This window comes from Camarhynchus parvulus, chromosome 24 (genome assembly GCF_901933205.1).
Source record: "Camarhynchus parvulus chromosome 24, STF_HiC, whole genome shotgun sequence".
Lineage (NCBI taxonomy): Eukaryota > Metazoa > Chordata > Aves > Passeriformes > Thraupidae > Camarhynchus > Camarhynchus parvulus.
This window is the reverse complement of record NC_044594.1, coordinates 6,662,969-6,678,085: the sequence shown is the minus strand read 5'-3', so window position 1 is coordinate 6,678,085 and position 15,117 is coordinate 6,662,969. Positions and strand designations below refer to the sequence as shown.

Sequence of the window (15,117 nt, the reverse complement as noted above, 5' to 3'; positions counted from 1 at the left end):
TGACAATTTAGCAGCACTTCAGCAAGATAAGAGCCATTTATTAAAAGCCACAGTTCATTAAGCCAAATGCTGCTGGCGTATTTACTCAGAGAAATGGGCCTGGGCTCGGCTCTCACCCAGACCAGAAGTCTCCAAAGGAGCAGGAGTGATCCTATTTCACCCAAAAAGAGAGGCCAGCATGAATCTTTGCCCTCCTTGAGCACACATAGGGCTGTGCATGCTTCCCACCAAAGGAACTGGGTGTCCGCGCTGCCTTCTCCCCTCTTGGATGAGCACAGAGCAGAAATCACGGGAGGCTCTGGAGCTTTGGCACCAGAGCTGTGAGAAGTCCCCACAGCTCACATGGGGCCATGGGACGGTTCCCAAAAGGATCAACACCCCAGTCTGGATCAGGATTGCACTGCTTTGGAGCCATTCCCATTGGTGGCAAGCACAGATTGACTTTGGAGAGGGATGATTGCTTCCAACCACAAGCCAGGAGGGGGCTCCTGAAGAGGAACTGCTGCTTGCCAAAGGTACCAGATTGCACATGGAGTTTTCCTTCCTCCAAGCTGCCTCTTGACATCTCTGCTGATGCCCTGTGCTGTGACCATGGCAGGGGGTGCTTGGGGACACAAAACAGGGGCTGGAGGCTCCCAGGGCACTGGCAGGAAAGAGATGGACTCACCAATGGGAGCAGCCCTGCTCTCTGGGAATTGGGATTTTTGGGATTTCTGTTAACTTTTACAAGGGATGAGATGGATGCTCCACCCAAACCAAGACACCACAGCCCATAAAGCCAAACTGTGCATGAGCCCACGTCAGATCTAGAAAACCTGCCCAGCAAAGGTGTGCCTGAGCACAGCCTGGCAGAGCAGACGTGGCCTTAGCCAGCTCTGTGCCAGCATGGATAAGCTCATTCCACATGGGGAGCCACCCCTGACACTGCAGGAGGGCTGAGCCACAATTCCAATGGCGCTGCTGCCAACACCCTGACCCACAGGGTGTCAGGTTGGGTTCTGACTCTGTCAGTGTTGCTTTAGTTACTGCATTGTTTATTTTATCTTTTTATTTTCTTCCCTGTTAAAGAGCTGTTATTCCCTGCTCCCATATTTTTTGCCCGAGAGCCCCTTAATTTAAAATTTATAACAATTTGCAGGGAGGGGGTTTACATTTTCCATTTCAGGGGAGGCTCCTGCCTTCCTTAGCAGGCACCTGTCTTTCCAAACCAAGCCAGATTTTGGCACGTCTTGGAGCTAGAGGATTGGAACACGGAACTAGAGGATTTTTAAGGTCCCTTGCCACCCAAGGCACCCCAGGATTCTGTGATCCGGTGGTTCAGGAGGGAGGAGTGGTGAGGGATGGAGCCGGCAGCGAGGGAGCGGTGCCAGCACCGCGCGAGGAGCCGGCGGCAGAGGGCAGTGGAGAAATCCCATCTGGCAGAGCTTGTGAGTGTAATTCATTCCAGCGGGAGACATCCAAGAGACTTTATCAAGTGCAATTGTCCCACTGAGCCTTTCACCTGCACACACTTGCAAGACAGTCTGGAGTGACTACAGAGTATCCCTTTACAGTCAGAGCTGAAAGGAGCATGATAAAGGTGAATTAACATTTTAAAAGAACGTAAAAAACCCAGAACTGTTCTAATGATGATTAATGGGAAGCTATAAGGGAGGCCGTGACCTCCTGGTGTCATTAAATGGATTGGCAGGTTTCTGAGCATTAATTATAAATAGCCACAGGAGTTTGAGTGCTTAGCAGAACGATGATAAATCCATGACACAGGCACAGGGACAAGGAGCCAGGAGCATGGGGGAACACGTGCCTGTGTGTGCACACAGCTCAGCGTGCAAGGACACATGGGTGTGCACGTGTGTCACACACAGGAAAGGGGCACAAAGCCAAAACAAGGTGGAAATGAGTCCGTCTGAGGATACTGCTGTGTTTGGGTGGAGAGAGAAATGGATAAATGATAAATTAGGCACTACCAGTCAATCACATTTTCTAAATGTTTTATATCCCAAAAGCTATAAAAGCAATATTCCTTTCTGGCCTTATTGGAGCCATTTCTGGAAGGCAATCACATCTGTTTCCTTGGGGATTTGAGCTGAACTGTGCCTTGGCTTTTTTTTCCCCTTGCCTTTTTTTTCCCCTCCCCTTTCTATTTACTCTCTAGCCTGTTACCAAAGCAGGGTCAGAGCATGCATACAAATAGGGAGGAGGAGTGAAAAACAAACAGCCCTGAACCAGTGATGAACAGACAAAAAGTGATTGCAAACTTCTCATGGCAGAGCCACAGCTCCAGAAACCACAGGCCACACAGATTCTGGGTCATGCAGCTCCCACATTGGTATTTCCCTTGTTTTAATGTGCATCATTCCACAATTCCATTGATATTGTGGAGATCTGCATCCTGGGGCAGTGCTGTGCATCCCCTTGGATGTGCTGAGCCACCCAGCCTGCCTGGGATTTGCACAGTTCCTCTCTTCCAAGGTCCCTTGGAGAGACACTCATGGATTAAAGCCCAAATCCCTCTCTGCAGCCCACAGGGGCCCAGAGCCACAGCCACAAGGGTACATTTGCTCCCTAAAGCAGAAGGTGGGGCTTTGCAGGAGTTCTTTGGGAAGAAAGGATCGGCAAACCATCAGAGCCTGCAGATGGAGGTGGGAATAAACGGGGGATGAATGGAGGGAGGACCTGAGGCTCGTTAATGAGCTCTGCCAGTGAACCACAGCGACTGCAGAGGGGGAAGGCTCCTCTCGCTGCCAATGATGGGAACAAAAGGCTCTGGGTGAGGTGCCAAGGGGGCAGTCCCATCCCTGGGCATCCAGACACCCCCTTAGCATTCAGGAGAGAGGCTGAGCTGGCGCAGCTCTGCACCAGCAGCCACATCCCATCCCCAGCTGAGACAGCAGCCCCAGCACCCAGCCATGGAGCATTTCCACTGGGACTGGGATCCCCATTTCCTCCAGCACCTCCCTGAACTGCTCTTTTATTTCTTTTTATTTCTGCCCAATCTATGGGGAAGGGAAAGCACAAGCCAACACCCCCCACACACTAAAATTTAAAATATTCCTGTTTAGATTTAAGTCTCATTGCCATGCTGGGCCCTCCTGTATTATTTCAACTGATTGGAATATGGTGGCAAAGGAATAAGTTCTCCATACAATTTTCTTCTGATCCTATTAGTTGCAATACAATTACAGTGAATACATCAATTCTTCGTCCCAGCAGCTCCTGGAAAGAGCCACCTATTAAAAGCTGGCTTATTAATGGAATTGTACTTCCAGGATTAATCGGGCCACATTGGCCATTTCCATTTCTCACTCCACAAGTGCTTTTGTTTGCTTAATAGGCTGAAGTAACTTGAGAATGACACAACTTAGAGCTTCCCCATTTGCTCTGCATATCGCCAGCAAATTTAATATCACTTTCCTTGCCGGCATCTCCCCGGGATAAAACCTGGCATGTGCTGCCAAGGAAATCCACCCTGCAGGCCAGGGAGGGGTAGAAGAGGCTTTCTGCCTTTGGCAGAGCCAACAAGGGGAAATTCCTCATTGATCCAAGGCTTCAAACCCAAAGGGGAATGGCAACACCAAAACAATTTGCCAAAGCCTGCTGGATGAGAGCCACTGGGACATCATGCCATGAGCAGTCCAAAAGCTTCCCAAAGCCCCTCAGAGCATCACCCCCTGCCCAGTTTGATGTGGGGGGTCCCTCTGGCCCTGCCCAATCCCAGCCACAGGAACCAGTCCCAGCATCATCCCTGCACTGTTTCCCAGCACAGATATTCCTGTGGCAGCAGAGCCACTGCATGTTGAAGCACAGTAATATAGTATGACTTTTCCCTTTAATGGAATTTTTCTAGCCCACTAGGAAAAAAAAGACTCCATTAGCCATACTACAAAGGCTCCTACTTATTAGTATTTTAGAACAGCGGCAAAAACATTTCTTGAATCTAATTATTGCTGACAAATATGAAAATTGAAATCAAAGTTAAATTTTCAGCTACAGTGCCTCATTCGGCCGCGGCTCGCCCGCTCCCAACGATTGCATCAACACATTTATTCTGCTGAGCAGGCTCCCAGATTGGGCCCCCCCATTCCCTGCAGCCCACCCCTCCATCTTCACAGGCATTAGCTCTGACATATTCATCTCCACAGCCAGGCCATGGAACCAACTTCATGTTTACCAGTTGTACGTGGCCAACAGATTGAAGCGAGGCTTCCAGGGGCTGCAGAGGAAGGGAGCAGAGCTTGCTGCTTGAAGAAGAACTTGCTGCCTTTTTTTTTCCCTTTTTTTTTTTTAATTTATTGTTATTTATTTCCAACTTTGCTGTCTCTCATCCCCTCCCAACCCGATCTCCAAAAGGGTGATTTTGATTTCCACCAAGATAGAGGATGTGGAAGGGAGGGGAGAATGGAGAGAGGGGGGAAATAAGGAAAAAAAAAAGCCTTGTCAACATATTTCCTTTCTCCTACCTCCCCCCAACATACTGTAAAAATCAATCCCCTTTGTCATTTTGCTCTGCTTGTGTGAATGTTTAATGGCTGTCGAGGGAGATAATGATTGCTGCTAGGAAATTCATTTCAGATTTGCTATTTATAAAGTACTTGGTGCTCAGGTGGGAAATTAACATAAGGAAGGGGGAAAGGGACCAAACCAGGGAAAAAAAGGCAGCAGGAGAGGAGGGATGAGATACTGCAGGGCTGGTTGGAATGGGATGGAGCCCAAAGAGAATCTGCATCTTGTCCCAGCTCTCCTGGGACCGAGGGAAAAGGTTTGCATGGAGCCAGGATGGCACTGCCAGCCCCTTCCCACCCATGGATGCAAGAGATTGTTCCCCAAGTGCCTGGGGGCTTCACCCCCCAAAAACCAGACCACCAGCCCCAGCAGCACCAATGCTTTGTGCCCCAACTCCCCCTGCAGCCCCTCATCCCTTTGGATTGACCCCAAACCTCCTCTGAGTCTCCTCTCCCCTCGAAGCCCCCCAAACCTGCTGGATTTTTGAATCCCAAGGGAATTCCCATCTGTGGTCCAGCCAGACCCCGCAGCACCAGCGCTGCCATTGAGTTGCTAATTCCTTGTCTCAGAAGTTGCTTTTCACTTTCTGATTTTTCAATAATAGGCTTGGTATGAATCCCTTAAGCTTCTGAAATAAGCTGGAAAACGCTTTTCCAGCCATTTACATAAACACAAGTGGATCAGAAGGAATAATCATAGTTTATGCATTATTTGGGGGCTTTAGAGATGGTTTCTAATGTGGTGTCAGGTTTTGAAGCCCAAAACATACAATGGGAAGCATTGACGTGCAGAAAAGCGGCACAAAAAGTAAACAATAAATAATACACATTTTTTTCATGTTGTCTCCAGTGACAAGGCAGTTTTGGCTCTGTCACTACCCCGGCCTCTAATGGATCACGGATCCTGCTCCTCGCCAGCTTTGTTCCAAAAAGGGCCTCATTAAGAGAGATGTCACTCATCCTAAATCCAAATTCACCCCGTGCCAGCCAGCCCTGCCGCTCTCCTGCGCCTTGGCCCGCTATCAAAAACCCCAGTGCTGGCTTTGGGAATTGACTTTGGAAAAGTAAAAGTCTAACGGAGGCACCCTCTGATCTCTAAATACCATCTGTCCTGTAGAAAGGGAATAAAAGCTAAAAACACCCAAACCAAGCCAGGAACCAAGTGCTATTCACCAGATAACTCCTCTAAGAGGGGAAAAAAAGCCCCAAACACCAAAAAAAGAAAGAGAATATTATGGCATTAATGAACCTTGCTTTGCTCTGTGGGCTGTCACGCTTCCAGTGAGGCGGGTCAGGTTTGGCTTTCAAACCAGTTCTTTAAATCAAGAATTCTGTTTCTAGTAAAATGGAAACATTAGCAAAGGATCTGTTTTGAAGAAATAACAATACAAAATGGAACAAGGCTGGAGACTCCAGGCTCTTTGATACTGCTGGAACACGGCCTTTGGAGCTCTTTTTATTTTTTATTTTTTTTTAAATCACTTCACAACTTTGTACATAAAGCCTCAGCAAGCTCTGAAGAAAATGCTTCAAAAATCAATCCTTACTCTTCCCAGAATTTACTTTCACTGGGAATTTGTGATTGTTCTTTTTTTTTTTTTTCCCTTCATTATTTCATTTTGGAATTAGAAAAACCTGAAACATTCTGCTTCGTTTCTAATATTACACAATTTCCTGTGGCATTTCCCACTCCTTAGCAGCTGCTCTCTCTCTCTCCCACCATGAGTCACTAGAGGACATGAACCAGCCCTATGGACTGAGCATTTGTGGTTTTCCAAGCTCCTTTCCAAGCTAAATCAGGGTTTCCAGGATCAGCAGCGCGCAAGGAAAATACACCAGTCCCTCCAGGCTGGGTTGGATGGGGCTTGGAGAAGGCTGGGACAGTGGAAGGTGTTCCTGCCATGGCAGGGGGTGGAATGCATCACCAAAAGGATGTCAGGGACAGCCAGAGGTGATACAGAGACTCCATCACCAGAAGGCATGAAAAGCACTTTATTTAGAAATCCACAGCTCTTGTGGAAACAATGGTGGACCTAAGACCTGATTGGCCTTTAGGAATCTTCTCTCGCCTGTTGGTGAACTATGAATAGCACACTCTGGAGAACCATATCTATAAACAACAGTTACAGAAAGAGAGATAATAATTGTTTTAATTCTTTGTCTGAGCTTTCCCACAGCTTCTCACAGCTTCCCAGGAAAACCCTGGGACAGCTATGTCTCTGTCTGTTCAGAGCACATGTGATTACCACAGGAATGAGATGAGATTTAAGGTCCTTTTCAACCCAAACTGTTCTGGGATCTTTTTCTGTAATTTCCAAAAAATCCCTGATGAGAACTTGTCCTCATCCTTCCTCCAAGCCAGACCCACGACCTGCTGTGAGCCACAGCTCACCCAGGGCATAGATGTGACTTTTCCATCCACCTCCAGAGGGTCCTTGGGGCTGTGCTGGGACTTTCCAGTCTGGCAGCACCTCCATCCCCACTATCCCCATGGGAAGGCAGAGGGTTCCATGCAGAGCTTTAAAGGGAATACTCTGACCACCAGGAATTCAGGCACAGTGGAGGCCCAGAATCCTGAGCTGCCCATGCAGCTCCTCTGAAGCATTTCAGAGTCGAGGCTCCTTTTTTTGACTGCCCTGATTAGCAAGCAAAGCATTACTGGGAGGTGGAGGAGGGGGGCAAGAATGCCAAGAACCAACCACTGTCTTCAGTGGGAACAGTCAACAGGACAAGGGGGCCAAGAGGTCAATTAATTTACAACAGCTTTCAGCATTAGACATATTAACTGTTAAGCACATCAAAAATCCGTGCTCTGCCTCCTGGCAACAGAGAGCAGAGCCGGGCAAGGCAGCACCTCTGATTTATTATTGACCACGAGCAAGGTGCCTGCTTGGGGGAGGAGGAGGAGGGAGGGAGGTGGCAGCTCCTCCCAGCTGCCAGCCACAGCTCCGAATGTGCTGGGATGCAATTCCTGCAGGATGCAGCGATTGGGGTGCCCCAAGGGGTGCAGTGACAAAGGGGTCACTCTTTGTCATCCTGGTTTTTGTAGAATCACAGAACAGCTTGGGTTGTGAAGGGACCTTAAAGATCCTCTTATTCCAGCTCTGTGCCATGGCAGGGACACCTTCCACTGTCCCAGGCTGCTCCAAGCCCTGTCCAACCTGGCCTTGGGCACTGCCAGGGATCCAGGGGCAGCCACAGCTGCTCTGGGCACCTGTGCCAGGGCCTGCTCACCCTCACAGCCAAGAATTCCTCCCCAATATCCCATCCAGCCCTGCCCTCTGGCAGTGGGAGCCATTCCCTGTGTCCTTTCCCTCCATCCCTTGTCCCCAGTCCCTCTCCAGCTCTCCTGGAGCCCCTTTAGGCCCTGCAAGGGCTCTGAGCTCTCCCTGGAGCCTTCTCCTGTCCAGGTGAGCCCCTCCAGCTCTCCCAGTCTGGTTTTTTTCCTATAAAACTTCTAAAGGCATGAAAAACCCATGTGCCAAGATGTGGTGCTGATTGGCAACAGAAGACATAAGCATGGCTTGGACTTCCACTACAAAATCCCCAAATCTGGCACCTTGCTCATTTTGGCTCCTGTTTGAAACCAAGAGCTCAACTCCCAGTCCAAGTCACAGCTCCAAGCTTTTGCCATGAACATCAGAGATGGATCAGGTTTGAGCCTGACGGGAGATTTGTCACTGCCCATCAAAGGAGAATGACAGTAATGCTTAAAAAATCCCATTTCCCCTCTTTAAAGCTCTTGTCCCTTCAACTGGAGAACAAGCAAGGGAAGTTTTGCCCTTTCTTGCCACTACTGAAGTTGAGAAGCAAAGACAAACATAAATGAAGGTCTTTTTTTTGATCCCCATGGCCAAATATTTGCTCTTCATGTGGTGTTTCCCAGGGTAAGGAAAGCTGAAATTCACTTCCACTGTCTGACTGGAGCTTCCTGGGAAGAGCTCTCCCCATCCACTCCTGGTTTATCCCAGAAAACAGCAAGCCCTGCTCACTAACCTGACCTAAATCTGTCAACTGATCAATTTCTTCTCCATGGGGAAAAAACAAAATGGGGGAGGAAATCACAATATAGGTATTTTTAAGTGAAAACTGCAAGAAAAAATACACAAAGCAGACACTTCTAATATCAAATGCACTCGTCTCAAGAGTAAGTTAAAGGAAGATGGAGAAACCACGAGCCAGGGTTATTGTGCTGGTCAAAATTCCTATGTGGGGAAAGGAGAAGTTGCTTTTCTAAACACAAGGATATCCCAAAACTGCAGCCTCCAGAGCACCAGTCCTGCACAGAGGGATGGTCCCTAGGGTGGCTCAGAAGTTCAGATTTACCAGAGGAGGTTTTTTTCCAAGCTCCCATCTCCCACCTGATCCTCTTTTATCAAATTGATATTTATCTCCTTCTTACCCGTGCAGCTCATCCCAAATGTGGGGAAGAGGGAGCAGTTGGACACCAACCTGGGCTTCCATAGAATCCCCAAATCTGGCACTTTTGCTCATGTTGGCCCCTGCTAGAAACCAAGAGCTCAACTCCAAGGCCAAGCTGCAGCTCCAAACCCTTGCCCTGAAGACCTGAGATGGACAATCCTTCCCTCCTCACATACCCACGTGTTCACGTGTCCTTCATGGCCAGGAAACAACTGCATGACCTGAAAATTGTGTCAGCACCTACAGGACCTCACACATCTCCAGTCCACCAGTGGGGCTCCTAAACCTGGTGTAGCTACTCCATCACCTCCTACCATGTTCTAAGGTAATTTATTTCACACAATGGAGTTTCCATTTCACTTTGATTTTTTTTTTATCATTTTGATCATGATTTTTATCATTGAGATCTCTCCGCAACCACAGCGTAGAGCAACTACAACAACTTTACTCCTCCTTGTCTCCTTGCCAATCCACTGCTGTGTAACCAGCTCAGCACCGGGAGGTTCCCAGGGAAGCTGCAGAAAGCCACACTTGTGTAGTGGGATGGAATATAAGAAAATAAAGATAGTGTAGAAAGTAATCTCACCCCTAAGGAGTAGCAGCTGGGCTAATTATCAAAGATTAGAAGCAGGCCTGACTTTAACAGTAACCAATGAGAAGAAGAGTGTTATAAAAGAGTGGGCTGGTGTTGAGAAGGGAACTGCAGTCAGTTAACTGCTTTGTGAAGAGGAAAGAGTCAGTGTTCTGAGGAGAGCCCACGAGAAACACTAAGAAGGTGTGAAACTTTTGTGATAAGGACACAACAGTATGGCACCCCTGCAATAAGATGACAACACACTTGGAAACCCCACCTGCAACTCCACCACCCAAACCAAAATCCCATCCCCTTTCCAGCATTTTGGGTGCCTCCAGCATTTTGCACAGCTCAGCTGCTTTCCAAAGGTCTTCTCAGGTTCCTGCTTGCTCTGATGCATCTTAAAAATATGCCAATTAATGCCACGTGGTTCCTGATTTCCAGAGGTGCTGAGACCTTCTCAGCCCTGCTGGGAATCAACAGCAATGACAGATGTTCAGCCACGCTCCAAATCCAGCACCGAGCAGGCAGAGTGCATTCCCCTCCTTTTATGTACTGCACATAACTGGGTTATCTAATCATGTAGGTATTGATTATTACTGTTATTACCTATTAAAAAGCTATTTTCTGCTGTTGGGGTGAATATCACGTTTTATTGACCTGTGTGATAACTATTAACCACATCTAATATTTTTCCTGAGGACCAATAAATCCGAGCATTCACAAAAAGATGTCGATACACGTAATTTTTCTTATACACATTCATTAGTGCAATTACCTCCTGCATGAGCTGCCAGGAGGATTCCCCTCACCCCTCCTCTGAGAGAAAATTCTCACAGGATTTTGGGGGTAGAAATTTTTGAGGGAAGCATTTTTGGTGATAGCATTTCTTGGGGGATAGGGGTTTTTGGGGGAAGAATTTTTTGGGGATAGAATTTTTTGGGAGTAGCAGGAGGTTTCCCCTCACCCCTCCACTGAGAGAAAATTGTCGCAGGATTTTGGGTGTAGCATTTTTTGGGAGTAGCGTTTTTTGGGGATGGTATTTTTGGAGACAGCACTTTTTGGGAATAGCACTTTTTGGGGACAGTCTTTTTTGGGGATGGCATTTTTTGGGGGTAGCAGGTGGTTTCCCTTCACCCCTCCACTGAGAGAAAATTCTCACAGGATTTTGAGAGTAGCATTTTTGGGAGGCATCATTTTTTGAGGACAACATTTTTCAGGGGTAGCAGTTTTTGGGGACAGTACTATTGGGGACGGCATTTTTTGGGAGTAGCATTTTTTGGAGACAGCAGTTTTTGGGCACAGAATTTTTTGGGGACAGCATTTTTTGGGCACAGCATTTTCTGGAGATAGCATTTTTGGGGATAGCATTTTTTTGGAGGTGGCACTTTTTTTGAGATAGCATTTTTTGGGCACAGCATTTTTTGGGGATGGCAATTTTTTCATAGCCCCAACCCAGATTCCAAATCCTGTCCTTCCTAAGGGGAAGCACCCAGCCCCTCCTCCCTGTGGATGTGTCTCTGGGTCAGATCCAACCTTTCCATCACACACCAGCACAGCCTGTCTCACTTTGGGAATTATCTGCATCCCAGCCACATCGAACGAGCGAATAATTCTTTCGGATGAGGAACGCTCTGTGTAGGATGTTGACACATGCTATTATTTTACATACCTATTTCAGCTTGTATGCTTATTAGAATAAGGTCTTTATGCTAATTTGGAAATCAAATTCCCATAATTCTTGGCTTACTGATGCTAAAGGCCCAGCTAAATCTTCTATGACCTTTTAGCCTGGTTAATCCTTTTACGGGTGGCTGAGCGAAGAGTTTTCTTGTCTCTTCCACTCCCGAGTGCTGGGGTGAGATTTTTGTCTCTTCCTTAAGAAATCCAGGTGGGCTGTGGGTCAAGGACATGGGGCACATGTGAGGACACCCCTTTGCTTTGAGCCAGGAAAGGGGGAAGGGAAAATTCTGCTGCCTGAGCCCTGTGTGAGGATATTTTGGATTTTCATTGCTGCTATTTAAAAATCACACAGAAGACACTGAGCAAACACAATGGGAGCTGTGTTGCCAAATTGCCACTCACTTCCCAAAGCCCGGGGCTATCCCAGCCCTCTGCAACCTCCCCTCTTCCCTTCTCCTTTCCCAAGTTGTGGCTGGACATTTTCTGGCTCCGTCCTTCTTGTAAGTGGGTGCAATGGACACCTGCAGCTCCTTCCCAAGGGGATGCAGCAGCCAAGAAATGCCCAGCTCCAGCTCCCTTGGTGTCCAACCACCCTGGACATTCCAGGGCTCAGGGGATTCCTTCCTGGTGGACACAGCCCTCAACAGCTCCCATTTTAGTGCCACAATTCCACAAATCAAACAAATCTACAGAATTTCCACAAAAGTGAATCTGCAAAACTTGGAAGACCCGCAGATGTTTGCATGAATGCAGGTGGTCAAATGTCTCAGAATTATCCCACTTCATGCGCCACTTTCCTTTCAAGCACACTCACAAACCACTTTTCTTATTGTTTGTTTGGCTGGAAATAGGGAAATGACCCAGAGGAGGATGAGCCGCTGCAGAGGGCAGCACACATCTCCGGAGATATTTGGAGGAGGTTTGTGCCAAACACAGTTTTCCTGCATGACAATTTTCACATTTTCAAACACAAGCCAGCTCCACTTTCTGGACACCAAACAAAGGGGGAAACTTATTAATTCCAAAAACTACTGGGATTAGCAGAAGAATTCATGAAGCAGAAGCACATTACTGCTGATTTTCAGCACTGCACACAAACCTAAATATTACCTTGGGGCTTGAATGAACCCAAATTTCTCAAAACTCTCTTTAAAAGTTAGTGCTAAAACACAAAATTATTTGTAGGGTGTGTTTGAGGGAGTTTTTTAATGACTCTTAAATAAAATTATGCAAGAAAAAACTCCCAACGGGACTCCTTCCCTCCAACAATGCAGCAACTTCCATGCCAAGAAAGGCCCCAACTTTTTGCTGCCAAAGGTTGCCCTGGGCAATTTTTCACCCAATTCCCCACAGTTCTCCCCTGGGTTCTCCCCAGACCATGGAGTAACGTGGCTCCCTGCTTTTCCTCACTCCAGGAGTGACTCAGGGACTTCTGGCACCCACATCAGATTCCTGAAATGCAGGGAATTGGGGGATTTTGGGCTTAGGGAGTCAGCACATTCCTCCCCACTGATCTGCTGCCCAGGAGAGTTATAAAAATAATAAATAAAGAAATAAAAAACCAACTGCTTTTTGATCTGCAAGCTTTGATAGGAGCAGGGAGTGGAAGCAGGAAGGATAACCAGAGGCATGGAATAAGACCGCAAGGAAGCCAGGTGAGCAGCCCCAAAGCAAGCATTAAAAAATAATAAAATAATGAAATAATAAAACAAATGAAGCCTAAATTCCGAGCAGGAGAAGTGAGGAGGGAAAGGTGCAGCTCCATCCCTTCACAGCCCGCCCGGGTTCCCTGCAGGGGTGGGAGCCGGGGAAGCCCCTGGGATGCAGGAACGCCGAGCGGGCAGCAGCAGCCCTGCGAGACGGAGAGCGGGAGGAAGGCGAAGAGGAGCGATGCCTCGGCACCGTGTGATGTGCATGTTAAGCAGCCTCTGCCGGTCGATACGGCACGGCGGGCTCTCCCCCCGCAGCAGCGGGCCCGGTTTGCCCAGCAGAGGGAAGTTTGTGCTGGGAGACACCCAGTGAGCATCCCTGGCCACCCCGCACCCCCAGCCCCGCACCCAGAGCCCGCCCGGCTCCTGCTGCAGCGCTCCTCGGCACACGGGGGACGAGGCTGGGCTGCTTTGGACATCTCCAGCCTTCCGTGGGCACCTGGGAGCCGCGCAGAGGGAGCAGGATCCGGCTGTGGAGAAGGAGGCGCATTCACCCCGCCGGGTACATCCATCCTCAGGAGACCCCGCTTCCCCCCGGGGTGCATCCGTCTCGCCCAGGAATACTCGCACCGCCCCGGGGGTGCATCCCCGCTCCAAGGAGCGCCTGCATCCCCCCGGGGTGCATCCATGTCCCCGGGAAGTGCCCGCATCCCGCCCCGGAGCCCCGCTCCAGGCGCAGCAGCATCCCCCCTGCGCATCCCCCGGCGCATCCCGAGCTCCCGCGGCGGCCCGGGGCAGGATGCGGCTCCATCCTCTCCTCCCATGGAGGAAACCCCGCTCCCACAGCCCCTCCAGATGGCTGCGAGGAGCCTAACGCGAGCTGACAGGCTCGGCGCTCCCGGCCAGATGGGGCTGGCTCCTGCCGCCTCTTCCCCCCTCCTTTTCCCATCGCTTTTTGCTCTTTTTTTTTTCCCCTTGCACAGCCACCCCTCCCCTCCAAGCACCGTCCCCCGGCTGGGGGGAGGCAGCCGTGTGATCCGGGACAGACTGGACCAGCACTTCCCAACTCCCAGCCCGGCGGGAGCGGGGCTGCACCGAGTTTTTCGGACGACCTTGCTGGAAAAGCAAAGGCGTGGGGGGAGCACGGAGGAACCCCGGTCCCCCTACATTGCCCCCCAGCCTGTTGGCTCATTGGCCCTGCCAGAATCGTGCTGGGATGGCAGAGTCCTTCTGCACCCGCAGAAATAACCAGGACACCAGGGGAGCGGTGTCCCCCCCGCCGCCAGCCCGGTGCGCCGGGAATTCCTGCACCGCACCCGCATCCGCATCCCCCGCAACTTCACGGCGGGCTGGGGACCCTTTCCCAGCTCTGTCCCCGCTCTGGAGGGATCCTCATCCCCACCCTGGGGGGATTCTCATCCCCCAGCCCCCTCGGAGGGTGCTGCTGTGGGACCGCGCATCCTCCGCCCGCCCGGGCTGCGTCCCCCGCGGCGTTCCCTACCTTGGGGGAGGAGGAGCGCGGCCATCCCGGCGAAGATCACCCAAGAGACGGGGTGGTGCATTTTGGCCTGGGCCATGGTTTTCCTTCTCCTTCCCCACTCACTGCCGGGCGGGGAAAGGTTTAAAATCCAGCGTTTTCCCGGAGCAAAGCGCAGGAAGAGGGGCGGGGGAAGGAAAAAGGAAGGGAAAAAAAAAAAAAAAAAGGAAAAAAGCACCGAAGGGTGGGGGAGGGGGGAAAAACCCAAAAAAAAAAAAAAGGGGGGGGAAGGGGGTCGGAAGGGGTTGCAGGTGCGAGGACAGGCGCTGCGTGCCCACCGCTCCGGCCCGCACACGCCGCCCGGCTGCAACACGCCGCCGGCCGCGCACGCAGCCGCCCCCGCGCAGCACTCATTGGCTGCGGGGCCCCCCCGCGCCGGCACCCGCACCCTGCCGGCACCCGCACCCCCCCACCCCCGCGGCAAAGACACCCCGAGCACCCCAGGCCATGTGCACCCCCCAACATCTGCACCCTCGGCATCTGCACCCCCAACATCTGCAGCCCCGAACCCCACCAGCATCCGGACCCTCAGCACCCGCAGTCCTGCATCGCAGCGGCAAAGACACCCCGAACACCCCAGGGCATGTGCACCCCCAACATCTGTACCCTCGGCATCTGCACCACCTAACCCCACCAGCATCTGGACCTCCACCACCCCCGCGGCAAAGACACCCCGAGAACCCCGCCAGCATCTGCACCCCCAACACCTGCACCCCCTAACCCCACCAGCACCCGCACCCCCACCACCTG

General features: G+C 50.5%; 1 protein-coding gene across 1 annotated transcript in view; it reads right to left on the bottom strand.

Annotated features, from left to right (window-relative positions):
* The window catches only part of LOC115913142 (protein CEPU-1), a 388,205-nt gene extending 373,727 nt beyond the window's left edge, over nucleotides 1-14,478 (bottom strand). The window contains exon 1 of the mRNA XM_030965043.1: nucleotides 14,332-14,478. Within this exon, the coding sequence (XP_030820903.1) occupies nucleotides 14,332-14,407 (76 nt within the window). The 5' untranslated portion in view covers nucleotides 14,408-14,478. The remainder of the gene's footprint in view (nucleotides 1-14,331) is intronic.
* Nucleotides 14,479-15,117: the final 639 nt, after the last annotated feature.